This window comes from Echinops telfairi, unplaced genomic scaffold, assembly GCF_000313985.2.
Source record: "Echinops telfairi isolate 266 unplaced genomic scaffold, ASM31398v2 ScPeMD7_20;HRSCAF=75, whole genome shotgun sequence".
Taxonomy (NCBI): Eukaryota; Metazoa; Chordata; class Mammalia; order Afrosoricida; family Tenrecidae; genus Echinops; species Echinops telfairi.
Window position 1 is genome coordinate 10,122,419 of NW_022103917.1, and position 15,771 is coordinate 10,138,189.

At 44.5% G+C, this 15,771-nt stretch overlaps 1 protein-coding gene across 1 annotated transcript in view; it reads right to left on the reverse strand.

Annotated features, from left to right (window-relative positions):
- LOC123521491 (P2R1A-PPP2R2A-interacting phosphatase regulator 1-like) overlaps window positions 1-15,771 on the reverse strand; it is a 40,495-nt gene that overhangs the window by 5,921 nt on the left and 18,803 nt on the right. Inside the window, exons 4-7 of the mRNA XM_045288375.1 lie at window positions 13,832-13,888; window positions 7,164-7,207; window positions 6,999-7,053; window positions 4,818-4,911 (exon numbers count right to left, since the gene is read on the reverse strand). Of these exons, the coding sequence (XP_045144310.1) occupies window positions 4,818-4,911; window positions 6,999-7,053; window positions 7,164-7,207; window positions 13,832-13,888 (250 nt within the window). The remainder of the gene's footprint in view (window positions 1-4,817; window positions 4,912-6,998; window positions 7,054-7,163; window positions 7,208-13,831; window positions 13,889-15,771) is intronic.

A 15,771-nucleotide genomic window follows, 5' to 3' on the forward strand; every position in this document is an offset into this window, starting at 1 on the left:
TTGTAAGGTAGAATTGGGATCATGATAGTGGGGGGGGGAGGGAGTGGGGGGAGAAAGGATTAAAGAACTAGAGAAATGTTGTATGTTTCATTGGTGCTATACTGCACCCTGACTGACTTATCTTCTCCCTGAGACTCTGCTGTTAGGTGATGTCCACTCCCCCTCATTCACAATGATATGATTTTTTTGTTCTGGGTTTTTGATGCCTGATACCTGATCCCATTGACACCTCGTGATCACACAGGCTGGTATGTTTCTTCCATGTGGGTTTTGTTGTTTCTCAGCTAGATGTCTGCTTGTTTATCTTCAAGTCTTTAAGACCCCAGATGCTATATCTTTTGATAGCCAGGGATCATCAACTTTCTTCAACACATTTGCTTATGTACCCACTATGTCTTCGGTGATTGTGTCAGGAAGGTGAGCATCATGGAATGTCAGTTTAATAGAACAAAGTGTTCTTGCATTGATGGAGTACTTGAGTAGGGGCCCAATGTCCATCTGCTATGTTAATGCTAAACCTATAAATATATGCACATAGATCTATTTTCCCATCATCATATATCAATATATTTACATATATACATGCCTGTATTTAGACCCCTATAAATACCCTTTGTCTCCCAGCTTTTTCCTCTATTTCCTTTTACTTTCCTCTTGTCCCACTATCATGTTCTGCCTTCATTCGAGTTTCAGTAATTCCTCTTGGTTACATTGCCCATTTCAAGCCCTTCCAGGCCTCCTACACCCTTCTCACCATTGATTTTGGATCACTTGTTGTTCCCTTGTCCCTGAGTTTGTTAACACCCACTTCCTTTCCCCCACCTCCCCATCTCCCATGTCCCTCCAGAACTGTAGGTCCCATTGTTTTCTCCTCCACATTGTTTATCCTGCCTATCCCATCTGGATATACCCGTAGAGATAATAATATGCACAAAAAACAATAGGGGGGGAAACAAGGCAATGAAAGAAAACAACAACAAAAACCAACGGAAAAAAAAAGCCTGTAAATAGTTTAAGGTCTGTTTCTTGACCTTTAGGAGTGTTTTCCGGTTGAGTCTGATGGTGTGCCACACCCTGACCCCAAAGTTTAATTTTGGTACTCCTTCGGGACTTCCTTGCTCTGTTCCCCTTGCTATTCTGTTACACACCCTTAGAGATCTGCCTCAGTGTGGTGGGGTCAGATCGGGCACAATTCTCACACTGTGTCTCCAGTGTTGTCCCCCATAGCATTATGAGTCAATAAGGAACATCGTGTCTCATAGTGGGACCGGCCCTCTGGTCCTCTCTGTGCATTGGCTGCGCTGAGCAGGAATGTCGTCCTCAGGGCTAGTGGTCCAGGATGTGCTCCACTCTCTCTCCCTCCCCCTTCATTCGCTCCTGTGTGCTCTGATCAGACATGTCCCTCTCCCTGAGCTGTGGCTTCAGTGCTGTCCTCTGAAGTGATTTCTTCTGCGGGGAGAGGGGGCTGGTAGTAGGTTTTTTGGTTTGTGAGCAGGTGGGTCACTTTCCCTATATTTAACCCACAATAATCCTCCTGAAAAAGTTCATACACCTTAGCCTGGATTGCTAATTGTAACTCCAATATGTGTCAACAGGCCTACATGACACCAATGCATGCCTTTGCGGGAGGGGCAGGGTTTGAAATTCGGCAAATGGACACATTCTTTATGTTCATTCATTCTCCATCTTGTTTCATAAAGTACTTAAGGCAGCTCCCTTGGTGAATTCCACTTAATGTAAAATCATAATGGACTATAGCAGAATTAAATTTCTCAGTGTCTACTCATAGAGCACTTTGTAGGGTTTTCGAGCTATGCTGACACACATCCTTTGTGTTTCAGCAAACAAATGCTTCTAGTACCTGACCAAAAGTATTGGGTGGATTTTTTATGATACTTGATTTTTTTAGCATTATAAAAGGAAATGAAAGTTGTATTTATCTCTGCTGATAGAGGGAAAAGAACTTTTTCTTTGGAATGGTCCAAGGCCACTGTGGTCTGATACCGTAGGCGGGGCTCTGAGTTCTTCTAAAAGGGTAGTGGCACAATCATTACAAGAATGCATGTGAAGGACAAGACCAGTGATGACTATCTCATGAGAACAGATCTACCTCATGAGAACAGAGTTAAGGACCTGCTGGCAGGAAAGGCCTTTTGAGTAGTGCACATCACTCCTTTATATTGGTTTTTCAGGGGCCAAGGACCTCAGAATTCAGAAGGATCCAGGCATTTCCCAAGTTGTGGCCCCAACAGCTAGAAAGACCTGTAGTCCTGCTGGAACCTGTCTGGGGTCGAGGGGAGAATCCTACGTGGGTGAGAGGGGCCGCTGAGTAGCTGACAGTTCTAGAGAGAGTTTGGCTTCTTATCAATGAGTTGGCTCAGGGGGGCAATGTACTGAAACAGGATTAATAAAAGACAGAATATTCCTCCCATGTGCCTACTCACTTGACTTTCTTCAATATACAAAACAATACACCAAAACAATTACAATGTGTTTTGCTTGGGAAAAGAAAACACTACTGCCTTCTTAAAACTTAGTATTTCTTATACAAACTTACATGGTCAATCATCACACAGGATGGGAAAACGGGCGTGGGGAGTTGGAGACAGAGGTGGGGGGATGGGGGAGTGAGGCAAATTGTTGCAACTCACAAACATTTATAAAGATGGAAAGAAGTACTGCTTAAAAACAAATTGCGGGTGGTGGGGGTCAGGACGGGACAAGCCATTGGAATATTTGATAAATTCAGTTGTTGAATGAAACACTGATAATCTGATAGATAAATCCCTACCCAATTCACAATAAAAAAAGTTTTAAAAAACTATTGAACTATATAAACTAAACCAAATTGGAACAGAGGTGGTAAAATGGCCACTTTTCTCTGAAAGCAGAGCTGAGTTTTCCGGGGGTGGGTGGGTGGGTGGGGTTGCAAAAGATCATAAGGAAATGGTTTAGGATATGGGAACTATTCTGTATCTTGATTATAGCTGCTGTTACATGATTGCATACAATTAGCAAATGTAATCAAATACATATTATTCCAGCAATCCTGTGATGGACATTCTATTTTGTTTGTGCTTGTTCATAGTAAGGTGTATCTCAGAGGTGTGATGCCATTGGTGGACACCCTACTGAAGTTGTGTTGTTTTCCAGTAAATGAAACCCAGGGTCAATGAGCCTATAGCGAAAGCAAATAAAACAAAGGTTTCGGTGGGGAGAGGGGATGAGGGGGGGGTGGAGATAAAAGAGAGATGATGTCAAAGATTCCAGGAAGGAAAAGTATGTTTGGAGACTGATGATGGAAGCAATCATACAATTCTGTTTGACATGGTTGAAATATGGAATAATATGATGTATGTATTAACTCCCAAGTTACAGTGAATTAAAAGAAAGAAAGAAAATAAAGCATCGATGCAGGAATGGATTTGAGGCTCGCACTGAATCCTAGCTCCAACTTAAGAACAATTAGCTCTTACATCATGGCCCTGCACAATACTCACCCTCAGGAAGGGAACGCAGAAACGTGAGTACTATAGCAAAATGTGACAAAGAATGTAGATGGTGCCCGGCTATCACATAAAATAGTGTTTCTGGTCTTAAAGGCTTATCTTCTAACAAGCAGCCTTCTAAATGAGATGTCAGCTAAGACCACATGGAAGAAGCACACCATCATCAGTCATCGAGGGAATATAATCCAAAGTTGAAGGGGGGATCAGTCTCAGAGAATTGTGAGAATCTGGTGTGCAGAAGGCGATGGATGACAATGGGAGCCCAACATTCATCTGTGGAACTAACCACCTAGGAAATAAGCCTCCGGAGAACTCCTCCCATCTAAAATTGAAGGATGGGAGGAAAGTGGTCACTAAACAGGGTGTTTGGGAAGATCAAAGACATAAAGATCAAAGACATAAATCTGACCTGAACAGTGAAGACTTTGTCAGTACACACCCCCCACACACACACACCGCTGTGATGCAGGCTGGACCTGATCTGGTTTCCCAAATTTTCTGTGTTTTTATATTGTTTTGTTTGGTTTCTGTTTACCCATTAATTAGGGTGTATCTCAGAGGTGTTAGGTCATTGGAAGTTATATGTTTTTCTTTTTTTCAGTATTTATAGAGATAGCAAGTAGAATAAGGGTTTTGGAGGGTGGGGGGAGGGGGGTAAGTGGTGGTAAAGGGCGGGGGTAAAAGGGAGACGATGTCAAGGAGTCCATGTAGAAAAAGAATGGAAACTGATTGTGGTATCAACTGTATGATTCTACTTGACGTGGTTGAAATATGGAATGATATATATATTAATATATACAATAATATATAATAAATTATATACTATAATCAATACACCTATTACTATAATTAATATGTATCAATGTGGATGATATATGTACTAATAATTAATTAATACTTTTAAAGATCAGTCTTTTATGTCACTACACAGAAATCAATCTTTTATGTCACTAACACCGAAATGAATGTGAAGGGAAAACCAGCACTTATAATCAGCTAAATGACAGCAAAAGCGTCATTGCTGCATGCACAGCCGAGTCCCTTCCGAGCCTTGGTGGCCCAGGACTCTTAGAGTCGAACTGTGCCACTGTCGTCGCAGCTGGGACCTTTCCAAAGCAGATTGCCAGGCCTGTCTGCTGTGGGGCCTGTGCGCAAAAGGCTCAAACTGCCAGCCTGTTGCCTAGAAGTCAAGTGCTTAACCATTTCCGCCACGCAGGGACTCCATAGCAAATTATAGCCCTCCCCCTAAAATTTGGGGGGCCAATCATTACTCTTGCCAAGCATTACTTTGGGGCAGTCCTTTCTTACCTTCCAAGACCTCCTTGAGGGAGAAGAAGCTGTTGGTAGGTAGGATGACATCCGCGTGATTGGAAGTAGATGGGGTCTCTCCACTGTTGTCATTCTGTGTAAGCAGAAAGTGGTGTCTGACAAACGCCCAGTCCACTGAGCAAATGCTTAGGGTGACAGATATTGCCTAGGGTGGGTGTCCTACTGACTGAGCCTCTGCTTGACACCAGGGGAAGGGTTCTCACCATCCTAAGGCAAGCATGGAAACTCAAGATCTACTTCCAGGATAACAAAGACCGTTTGCATTTGGGGGAAGGGAGCTACATGGAAGTTGAGGGGCTTCCTTAGCACCCCAGAAAGACCTAGAATGTGTGTACTCACTGTCCAGTACTACCTACTATACACACCAATTGTGAATGTCAGCCTCTCCCTTTAGACTTGACCTGTGGCTTGTTACCAAAAAAACTATAGCACACTATCCTGGATAGGACTCAAAAGGATTTGGCAAAAATGAAGGGAAATCCCTAGAAGCAAAGATGGCACGATTTAAGGATTTCATTTTACTCAGCTTCACAATCAACACCCAAGGAAGGAACAGTCAATAGATCAAATGGTGGTGTATTGTACTGGGCAAATCTGCTGCCAACGATCACTTCAAAGTGTACAAAAGTAAACGTGTCACTTTGAGCACGAAGGTGTGCCTGACCAAAGCCAGGGTACTGTCAGTCATCACATATTCATGGGAAGACTGGACACTGAATAAGGCAGGCTGGAGAATAACTGATACAGTTGCACGATAGTGTTTGCAGAGACCATTGAAAGTGCCATAGACTGCCCAAAGAACCAACAACTGTGTCTCAGAAGTACAGCCAGAACGCTCTCTAGAGGCAAGGATGCAGACACTTGGTCTCAAGCACTTTGGCCATGTTGTCAGGGAAGACCGGTCCCTGGAGAAGGACACCCTACTGGTCAAGTGCAGGGACAGTGACAAAGAGGAAGGCCCTCGGTGAAACGGATTGACCCCGTGGCTGCCACCCTGGGCTGAGACACGACAATTTGGGGGGTGGCACAGGACTGGGGGTCCTGTCGTCCTGTTGTATATAGGGTGGAATCTTCTCAGCACCACCTAACAACAATAGCAGGGTACGAATGAGACACTATGACTAACTATAGCCACGAGAAAATATTTATAGATTTTAAGTAGACAAGATCAGTGCTTGATTCTTTTCCAAGCCATAAGCAAAGGTAGACTTGCATATTACGGGACATGTTCCCTTTCTCCCCCAAGCATGTGCACAGCTCTCTCTCGTCTCCTCACTCACGCCAACAGTAACACAATTAGAATTGGCTCAGTCCAGAGAACCCAGCAGCGGCTATAACATGTATTAGCACCAGAACAAGACAGGTGACGGGCTCCAGAGGTTATCCACTCATTCTTTAGGACCTCAATCTGGGCTCGATGCCCATCCAGGGCATTCAAGCTCCAAAGAAAATAAGATGTCATGGTTCCTGCTGATGACCTATTTCCTTCTCAAGTAACGCCCAAATCTGGAAAGTGACGTCTCACCAGAATCTGTCCGACTCAAGTTTCAGCCCAATTCATCTTGTTCTGTCACCATTTGAGAGGCGGATGGAAAAGAACACTAGCTATCATTCCACGGCCACATTAGGGACTGCTAACAAAGGGAAGCAACGGAAGTCTAAGCCTGTGGAAATGGATTTAGGTGCTAAATCTCTTCAATGTTGCTGGCAGTTTATGTGTGCCAGGCATAAAACTGCAGTCTTTTCTCATTGAGACCATCATCTGTGGTTTAAAACTACCATGCACTTAATAAATGACAACAAGGTGAAAACGTTTACATGACCAAATAATTATGGTTTGGTCAGCTTACCGTTTTAACCAACACAATTGAACCCTCCGCAGGTCCACAAGGACAGAGGTAATTAGTGGTGTGGACACAGTGAGGAGACACAGGCGACGCAGTGGTGGTTCCAGATGGCACAACGACAGACTGTAAACCCAACTGACAAACAGCAATACTTTTCATGGGTAAAAAGCAATCAAGACTATGTGGCAGATACCATCTTAGTTACAAACAAGAACTCAGATTTCGCCAAATTATAGCAAATGTAGGTGCCACTAACACTGCACACCAGGCCAAATCTGTATGTTTCTACCAAAGGGAAGTGTGGATAGCATACCAGGATAAGCTTTTCTTCCCAACATCTATTTATCTGGAGTGCAGCATGTACCTCCCTGCAAAAGAAAAGAAATCACTACTGCAGGTGTCCACCTTCAAAGAACACCTATCCATGTTTGGAGAGACGTGATCTGAGTATTCACTAAAAGGACAGCCCTACACTCACCGTTCATAGGTCACTTCTTGATTGAGAAAATCCATGCATTCGTCCTGCAAGGGGAGAAATGAGAGTAAAGTGAATACCCAGCACTTGGGGCTTGACAAGGTTTGATTCCACTGGGATGCACCTTTATTATTAGACAGGGAACTACTGAAGAGATGGGAGTCTGGTGTCACCCTGGCTAAGCACTCAGCGGCTAACCACACCGCTGGAAGTTCAAGCAGCAGTTGAACCAGGGAGCAAAGACCTGGCGATCTTCTCCCAGAAACCCTATGAAGCAGGGTGGCTAGGAGTTGGCCTAGACCCTGCGGCAGACAACAATGGCAGAGACAGAGTAGCAATGACCCCTACCCAAGTGGCTGGGGCTTGTCTTGTCTCTGGCAGCCCAGAAGGCCCCTTCCTTGTGCATCATTGCAGCAGGCCACAGGGACCACCAAGGATTGGCAGGACCTTCTCTCATTCAAAACAGCACCTATCACATGGTCGAAAGGAGACTATTTCTCTCATTAATACTAGGACACCAAACAAAGTCAAGGCCTGCCAGGAGGAGTGTAAGTGCAGGCTGATCGTGGAGAGAAACTGCAGGTTTGGTATGAATAAGATGACAGTCGTCACAATAAAATGTTTCAGTAAAGCAAGTTGCCCACTTTTTGGTCTCCCAGTGCAGAGAGGTCAGGCTGACGCCATCCTGGAGGCTATGAGGTGCGTGCAAGCATGAGGAACGCAGTTTGGAATCATGGGAGAGTGACCAGATTGTGAGACCAAGACAAGAAGTGAGCACAGGTTTTCGGACAAATGGTCCCCAGAGCCCTGCTGAGGCAGGGCTGCCCGCACACCTTCCATTTGAAGGGGAGAAAACGGCCCTATCTGCAAGAGTGACGAAACAAGGTATGGCTGTACGTGATAGCACAAGATCACACATAGCAGCGGCCAACTGATTAGTGAACTGTGGGCTTAGCTGTTCTTTTTTGCTTTGGGCTTGACTGCATTGTGTTTTCCCTCAGAGGCAGCACCATTTTTCAGTAAGATAACTCTTTAAAGGACAACCTGCAATCCGAATTCCTCATCCCGGCATTCTTAAACAGGGATTTCATCCATAACAGTGTGCCGGGCAGCCAGTGAGTGCTCCATTTTGTGGGGCCCATGAAGGAAGCAGCTAAGCTCCGAGTCTCCTACAGGAGGGCCAGCTATGCCTTCCTGCCCGAAGAGTGGCTGCCCCTCCCCCAGAGGGCGCAGACAATCTGTTGAGTGGTTCTAATCCAAACCAAGCTCACTGCCGTCCAGGCGATTTCAACTCCTAATGACCCTAGAGGGCAGAAGAGAACGTCCCCTCTAGATTGCCGAAACTCTTTCCGGGAGCAGACAGCCTCAGCTTTTTCCTGAGCAGTAGCTGGTGGGTTTGAACTACTGACTTTGCCAGCAAGGTTCCTAGTTGAGCAGCAGCACAGATAAAATAGAAACCAATTCATTCTTCTCTCTGTGGCAGAGAGAAATGAAGGTCTGTTCACAGACATTGGCATTTTACCTGTGCCAAGCTAGGTGGGGCGGGGATGGGGTGGGATAGAAGGCTTGGGTGTTTAGCAATTCGAACACAAGCAGCTGCATTGCAGCACTAGAGAAAGATGTGGCTGTCTAAATTGGTAACAATTTATAGCCTTGCAAGCCCTATGCAGCTGTTCTACTCTGTTCTGTAGGGTCACTTTCAGTGAGAATAGATTCAGCAGCAGTAGGTTCAGGGGTTAAATTAGATGGGAGCAGAAGTAACAGGGTCTAGTTTAAACTAAACCAACCCCCACAAAACGGATGAGTCCATTAACAAGAGTCCTGCAAAGAGACCTTGGACAGAAGATAATCCATGTAATGCAAACTGAGCCAACAGCTCCTAGCCCATCACCCTCTGGCACGTAACTGTGGAAACACTGGGCTGAGCTCGCGCTGGAAGAAGGAGACGTCATTTTAAATGGTCGAGATGATTGGAGATAAGAAGTGGCTCGCATTGATGATCTAGAGTCAGTAAAACTCCAAAGTTTCTAAAAACATAAATTCATCTGGATTTCCTCCATTTTCTACTTTGTATATGAGGGGGCTTCGAAATGTTCATGGAAAAATGTCACGATCATCTCAATCCGTTCTTCCACAGCCTTTTTGAAGCCCCGTGTATATTCCAGGGTTCTCGTAATATAGGCCATAATGTACATGTAAGGAGAGTGTGCATATATTATGTCAGCACAGTGTGCAGACAGTAGAGGTTCCAATCTTTTTCAATGGTAGGGAGTGTGACCAAGAATCTTGAAAGATGATTCTCAATATAGAGACAGTATATTAAGGGTCGTCAGTAATGGAAGGAGAGAGTGAGTTGTGTGAAAAATGTCAATTTGAGCTGAGTCATGAAAGGTGGTGGAGGGGAGGTATTCCAAATAGAAGGGATCATGTGAACAAAAGTTTCAAGAAGGGGAAAATATGGCAAGGGGCAGTCAGTGTCGCTAGCTTGGCTGGAAAAGAGTCTGCGCAATGGAATGATCTGGACGCCAACGAGAATGGTTAAGCAGGCCGATGTCTAGCGTTTTTAGGGCATTAAAGAGCTCGAGCTGAGGAGTGGAGTGGGGACAGGGTATGTGCTAGGACCACAAGCCAAACAACGGAATTGAATCCCAGCTCTGAAACCCACTACTTGGCCAAGTGACTAAACCTCTCAGAGGAGCGTGAGCTTCCTTACTATAAAATGAGGAGACTAACCGTAGTTATCACAGTGCATGGTCCACAGTAAGCATTTAATGCTTAACCATATTTTCATACAAATAATGCAGGTGTTATTTTGTTGTTGCTGTTGGTTTTCACAAATCACACAACCCCCTCAGCATTACTTTGCTGTGTGCACTATGTGTGCTATATGTATGTGTGTGTGTTATTTGCATGGGCTCGTTATATGTAAAAATACAGGATTAGCTCTTATTACTATTCAATTAAGTAATGGCCAACTGCTGTGACTTTGTGCAGGCGATACAGTGGTGAAAACGATGGTTTGGGAGAGGTATCTGGGTGTTGGTTGTGGAAGTCCGAGTAGAAGGGGAGAAGTGGGAAATTTCAAACTAACCCCCTGCCATCAAGGTGATTCTGAATCATAGCAACCCTATAGGTCAGGGTAGAGCTGTCCCTGTGGGTTTCTGAGACAACAACTCTTTACAGCATTAGAAAGTCTCATTTTACTCCCCTGGAGCGGCTGGGAGTTTTGAACTGCTGACCTTGCTTGCGGCGAGGAGCCCCATGTATAAACACTATGCCACCAGGGTTCCTTACTACCCCACCAGGGCTCCTTATGGGAAATCTAGGAAGAGATGATTACAGTAATCAGGACTCAAGGGACAGCATCGGGAAGTGTCAGATGGAACAGAAAGAATATTGTCAACGAAGAACTGATAGGATTAGGGGCCTAATTGGACAACGAAGGACAAATGAAAGATGACCTTTCAGTGTGACAGTGTTTTGATGGGGGTGACTGTGATGCCTTTGAGGAAAATGCGGGATTTTAGGACAAGTAGGTTAAGGAGTTCTTTTCAAAGACTGGAACCACAGGAACCTGGATGGGGAAATGCAGTGCGTTGTGCTTCGGGTCTTGCATCTGAAGGCACCCCAGCTTGTTCTACATAGGAGCTGCTGAAAAGCGATGTTGGAGAATTAGCGAAATCATAGGATGGACTGGTTATTAGATGGCATTAAGGAATGTAACGGTGGCACTGTAGTTTTGTGTTGTATTTTGAAAGTATTTCTCAGACATTCATCTGGAGTATTTCTGAGTGAAAAAATACAGCTGGGAATGGCTTTTTCCATTCTGATGCCCTTTTTGCCAATACATTTTTTTTTCCTTTTTTTTTCTTGGACAATACATTTGCAACATGGCAAACTCTTCGGATTGAGGATGTGTTTGATTTTCAATTCAGTTTTGCTTGTTGCATGTTCAGAGACTTTTTACCATTGCGAGATTTTTCGTGACACCCCCCCCACACACACACACACATTCAGTTACACAACCCAATCTAGGGTCACAATTCAGTTTACATAGCTTTGCTTTAAAACATGCCTTCCCCCCAACCCCCCCAAAGAGAAGGTGATAGAGGGGAAAGCATGCATCAAACGTGGGTGATTGTTGAAGCTCGGTGTTTGGATACATGGAAGATCTACTTTACACATGATACAAATTTTGCAAAGAAAAAAAAGGTTTCCTTTAATGCTGGGTGCCAGGTGCTGGTCTAAGTCCTGCGCATATAGCAACCCTTTTCCTCCTCCCAAAAACCCTGGGCTGTAGCTGCACTTATTCCCTCCATTTTACCTTAAAATGAAAGAGATGCTGCTACTAAGCTGATGAAGAAGCCATGGTGGCACAATGGTTAAGCGCTGGGCAGCTAACTAAAATATTGCTGACTCCAGTCTGCCAGCCACTCTACAGACGATAGACCCAGAAATTTGCCCCCTGCACCAATTGAGAATCTAGGAAGCTTTTGTGGGGCATGCTTCCTCTGTCCTAGAGTGTCCCTATTACTTGGAAGCCACTTGATGGCAACAGGTTTGGTCTTTTGGTTAGTAATCTTATTTATGTGAAAGTTCACAATGCAAAGAGGGAGGTCAACAAACAATTTTGTTTTGTACCTTAAAGGTCAAGTTCAATACTTCAAAAGAGGCCATGGTTCACAGGCGCTAGTTCTATCCTGTCTTATAGGGTCGCTATGAGTTCCCCTCCCGTTGACTCCATGGTAGTGAGTTAGGCTTGTTTGTTTATTTTGCTACATTTCATCAGGCCTTTAGACTAGCTAAGGGCACTTTGGACTTCTTTTCCAAATAAATCCACCTTTCCTGTTCAACCCTTTGAAAAAAAAAGAGGTCATGGTTAAGGTATGTGTGTAAAGATCATTAAAGTCTGAAAGTTCACGTTCTTTTGAGTTTCCCATCTCGCTCAGTTTTTTACTCAGGCTTCCTTTAAGATGTTTGCAATGTAGATCATTATATCATTATGTGACTAATAAACTCTTTCATCATTTATATCACTAATGGTTAAATTAGTCTATTTCGGAAGAGGTAGGTTCAAAAAACAACATGAAAACTGGTGACAAATTTTCACAGGACTCCTGGTAGCATCGTGGGTTACTTCCTGGGCTGCTAACCACAAGGCCAGCATTTCAAATGCCCCAACTGCTCTGCAGGAAAAAGATGCGGCTTTCTACTCACATAAACAGTTACAGTCTCGGAAACTCACAGGGGGCTGTTCTACTCTGTCCTACAGGGTCACTGTGAGTCGGACGCACCTCGATGGCCCTGAGTCGAGTTGACCCAGTGTCTAATGTGTGCTCTCCTTGAGGTGACAGAAACCCAAATGTGCAGAGAAACCAGAGTTCACTCTAACTACTGGCTTTAGGTTCTTTGATTCTTTTAAGAATGTCTCAAATAACTGCACACTCATGGGGACAAATCGTAAAGCAAAGCTTTACCTACAAGAAAAAAGAAAAAAAAAAGCAAAAGAATGTTTTCCACCCCGTTCTTGGCCTATTAGGAGCCCTGGTGGCACAGTGGTTAAAGTACTAGGCTGTCAAGCCAAAGGCTGGCAGCTGGAACTCACCAGCTGCTCCACGTTGGGAGCAAGCTAGGGCTGTCTGCTGCTGTAAAGATGGCGGCCTTGGAGGGAGCCTATGGGGCAAGACTACTCAGTCCTTTAGGCTTGCTATGAGTTAGAATCCACTTGAGGGCAGTGGGATGGGTGCATGGTGGGGTCTTGCTAATGAATGGTCGTCAGGCCTCAGGGTAGCCGTGATGTGGTGGGGAGAGGGAAAGGAGGCAAGAGGCAAAATACCAAAAACTAGGGGGACAAGATATTATGGGTTTTGTGCTACGGAGCCAGGGAAAGGGTACCTGGAACCAGTCTAGTAATTTGGGGCTAATTCTTATTTGGGCCATTCATTAACCCTGGGTTTTGGGTGCATGATGAAATGGCTCCCATCTTTGGTTTCCGACCCTGCGGGCTTGTTGTGAGATGAAATGAGACCACAGATGTAAAGTGCCTATTTTGGGGCTTAGTGAATAATGTCGTAAGTGCTTCTTACCTGTTAAGCCTCTGTGGACCAAAAGCCTGCTGGCAGTTGGGTCAAAAGAGAAATCCCACCACCTGTGGTTGAGCGATCTGATCTTTTGAGTTCAATGGCTAATCCTGGGATAATTAAAAAGCTGACTCTGTACTAGGCTTGTGCTATCGGACACACGCAAAACATAACCCAGTGAGGTACAAGGTGTTCCCGAGTTTGGATCATTGAGAAAGAAAACACAACATGATAGCCCCCAAACCATTTTACCTGGCAAATAAAAACTGTCCCTCTGAGGGTTTAAGGGGAAAACTAACTAGGGTTCTGATAAGCCTGAGAAGGAACTTTTCTACAGATCATTTTCTGAGACCCTTGGGGGGAAAAAGAGGGTCAACCTAAGGTAAAAGAATGTGCAGTGTTCCCGGACAATGTGTCACTTTACTAAGATAGTTAATAGCCCAGATACATAAGGGAGACCTCAGTAAGAGTCCTGGTTGCTGTTAAAGGTACTAGTCCTGGCCTGAAAAAGCTATCCAAGTGGGACTTTGTTTTGAATTACTGAAACCCACAGTTATGGTTTTTAAAGAAAAAAGAAAGTCGAATTCTTACCTGTTTGATCTGATGAAGGCGACTGATGGATGTGCGAGATGGAGAAGGAGGCAGTAGCTGGAATTGAAAACGTACAAAGGCAAGCTTGCTTTCCTGTCTACACATTAATTACATCCATGTGGAATCGTCTAAATGATTTCGGACATGCCTGATGCACGCCTCAATGGTGTTAAGTTTCCCGTTTAAACAAACAGACAAAAAAAACTTCCCAGTATCATGATCCCAATTTTACCTTACAAATCTGGCTAGACCAGAGCATGTACATGGTACAGAACAGAGCTGGAAACACAGGGAATCCAGGACAGATAAAGCCCTCAACACCAATAATGAGAGCAGCGCTACCAGGAGGGGAAGGGAAAGGTGGGGGGAGAAAGGGGAAACCGATCACAATGATCTACATATAACCCTCTCCCCAGAGGACGGACAGCAGAAACGTGGGTGAAGGGAGACATTGGACAGTGTAAGATATGAAAAAAATAATACCGGTAATAATTTATAAATTGTCAAGGGTTCATGAGGGAGAGAGGGTAGGGGAAAAAATGAGGAGCTGATACCAAGGGCTCAAGTAGAAAGAAAATGCTTTGAGAATGATGATGGCAATAAATGTACAAATGTGCTTGATACAATGGATGGATGGGTGGATTGTGATAAGAGTTGTACGAGCCCCCAATAAATGATTTAAAAATAAAATAAAAGCAAACTTCCAATTGAACCTTGGCCGAAAATTCTACATCAACAGTCGAGACTTATCAAAACAGAATAAAACAACTGAAATTAATGTTTAAAAAAAACAGGAGGCAGTACATCAAAAGACTGTTTTGTTTATCCTTACCTTGCTTTTCACAGGGCACTAAGTGGCCTGAAAGCCATTTCAGTTTTTCTCGGCAGTTTTAGCCCATTTATTCAAGGTTCTCAACAGGCATCACCCAGGACAAAGAGTGCAAACCATGGTGAACTCGGCAGCTAACTTGCCAGGGGCACAAAAGATGCATAAACAGGATCCCACCTTTCCTAATGTAGAACGGCTTAGGGCAATGGCTTCCAAGGCATTTTTTGTTTTGTTTATTTTATTTTATTTTCCCAAGGCATTTAGTGCACTACATTTAAATACTTGTAGGTCAGCCCTTACAGGCTTTGCTCAAAACTTATGAGAACCCACCCAGGTACATCGGGACAAGGGAAAGGATGGTGCAATTTAAATCAAAGTGTGAAAATTAGGGTGTGAGGATTACTTGTGGAATTCATGTACAGTATTCATCTTGCCTGTACCCTGTTGTTTCTTGAAATGTCAGAGAAATTCACCCTATCTGACCCTCGGGTCACAAAGGGTCAAGCCCTCAACTGCTGGTCAAACTCAGGTGACTCAGAAGGCAGGTCTGGCAATCTGCTTCTGAGAGAGAGCTCACAGCTATGCAAACCCCAGGGAGCATTTCTACTCTGCTGACCAGGAGTCACCATGTGTTGGTATGGACTCAACAGCACTAACCACCACCACAACCTTTAGCCTAGAGCTTACAAGCATATTAAGTGCTTATGTTAAACATATTTAATGAGCACCCACCCTGTGCTAGAGCACTGTGATGATGTACCCTGGAGTTCCAAAGATAAATACGACAGCATCCAATCCTGGAGAAACAGCCCAGTGAGAACCGGCTAGGCTACTGGTTCACCCCTAGGGGGTTTCCACTGTGGGAGTTCCCAACAGAGACAAAAACTCTGCTGGGGTCCCAGGGAAGGTGTTCCTGGGTGGAGAAAGGGAGGAAGGAAGGGCATTTTAGGGAACAGTGAGGGACACCAAGGCACAGAGGAACAGGGGAATAGAATGGTCCATCCCGGGGAATGGCAGGAAAACAAATTTGAGGTGATCAGGCCGAGGTTTGAGGACTTCCAGCCTTTATGGGACAGCACCTGCTGAGTTTTTAAACCTCAAAGGTGTTTCC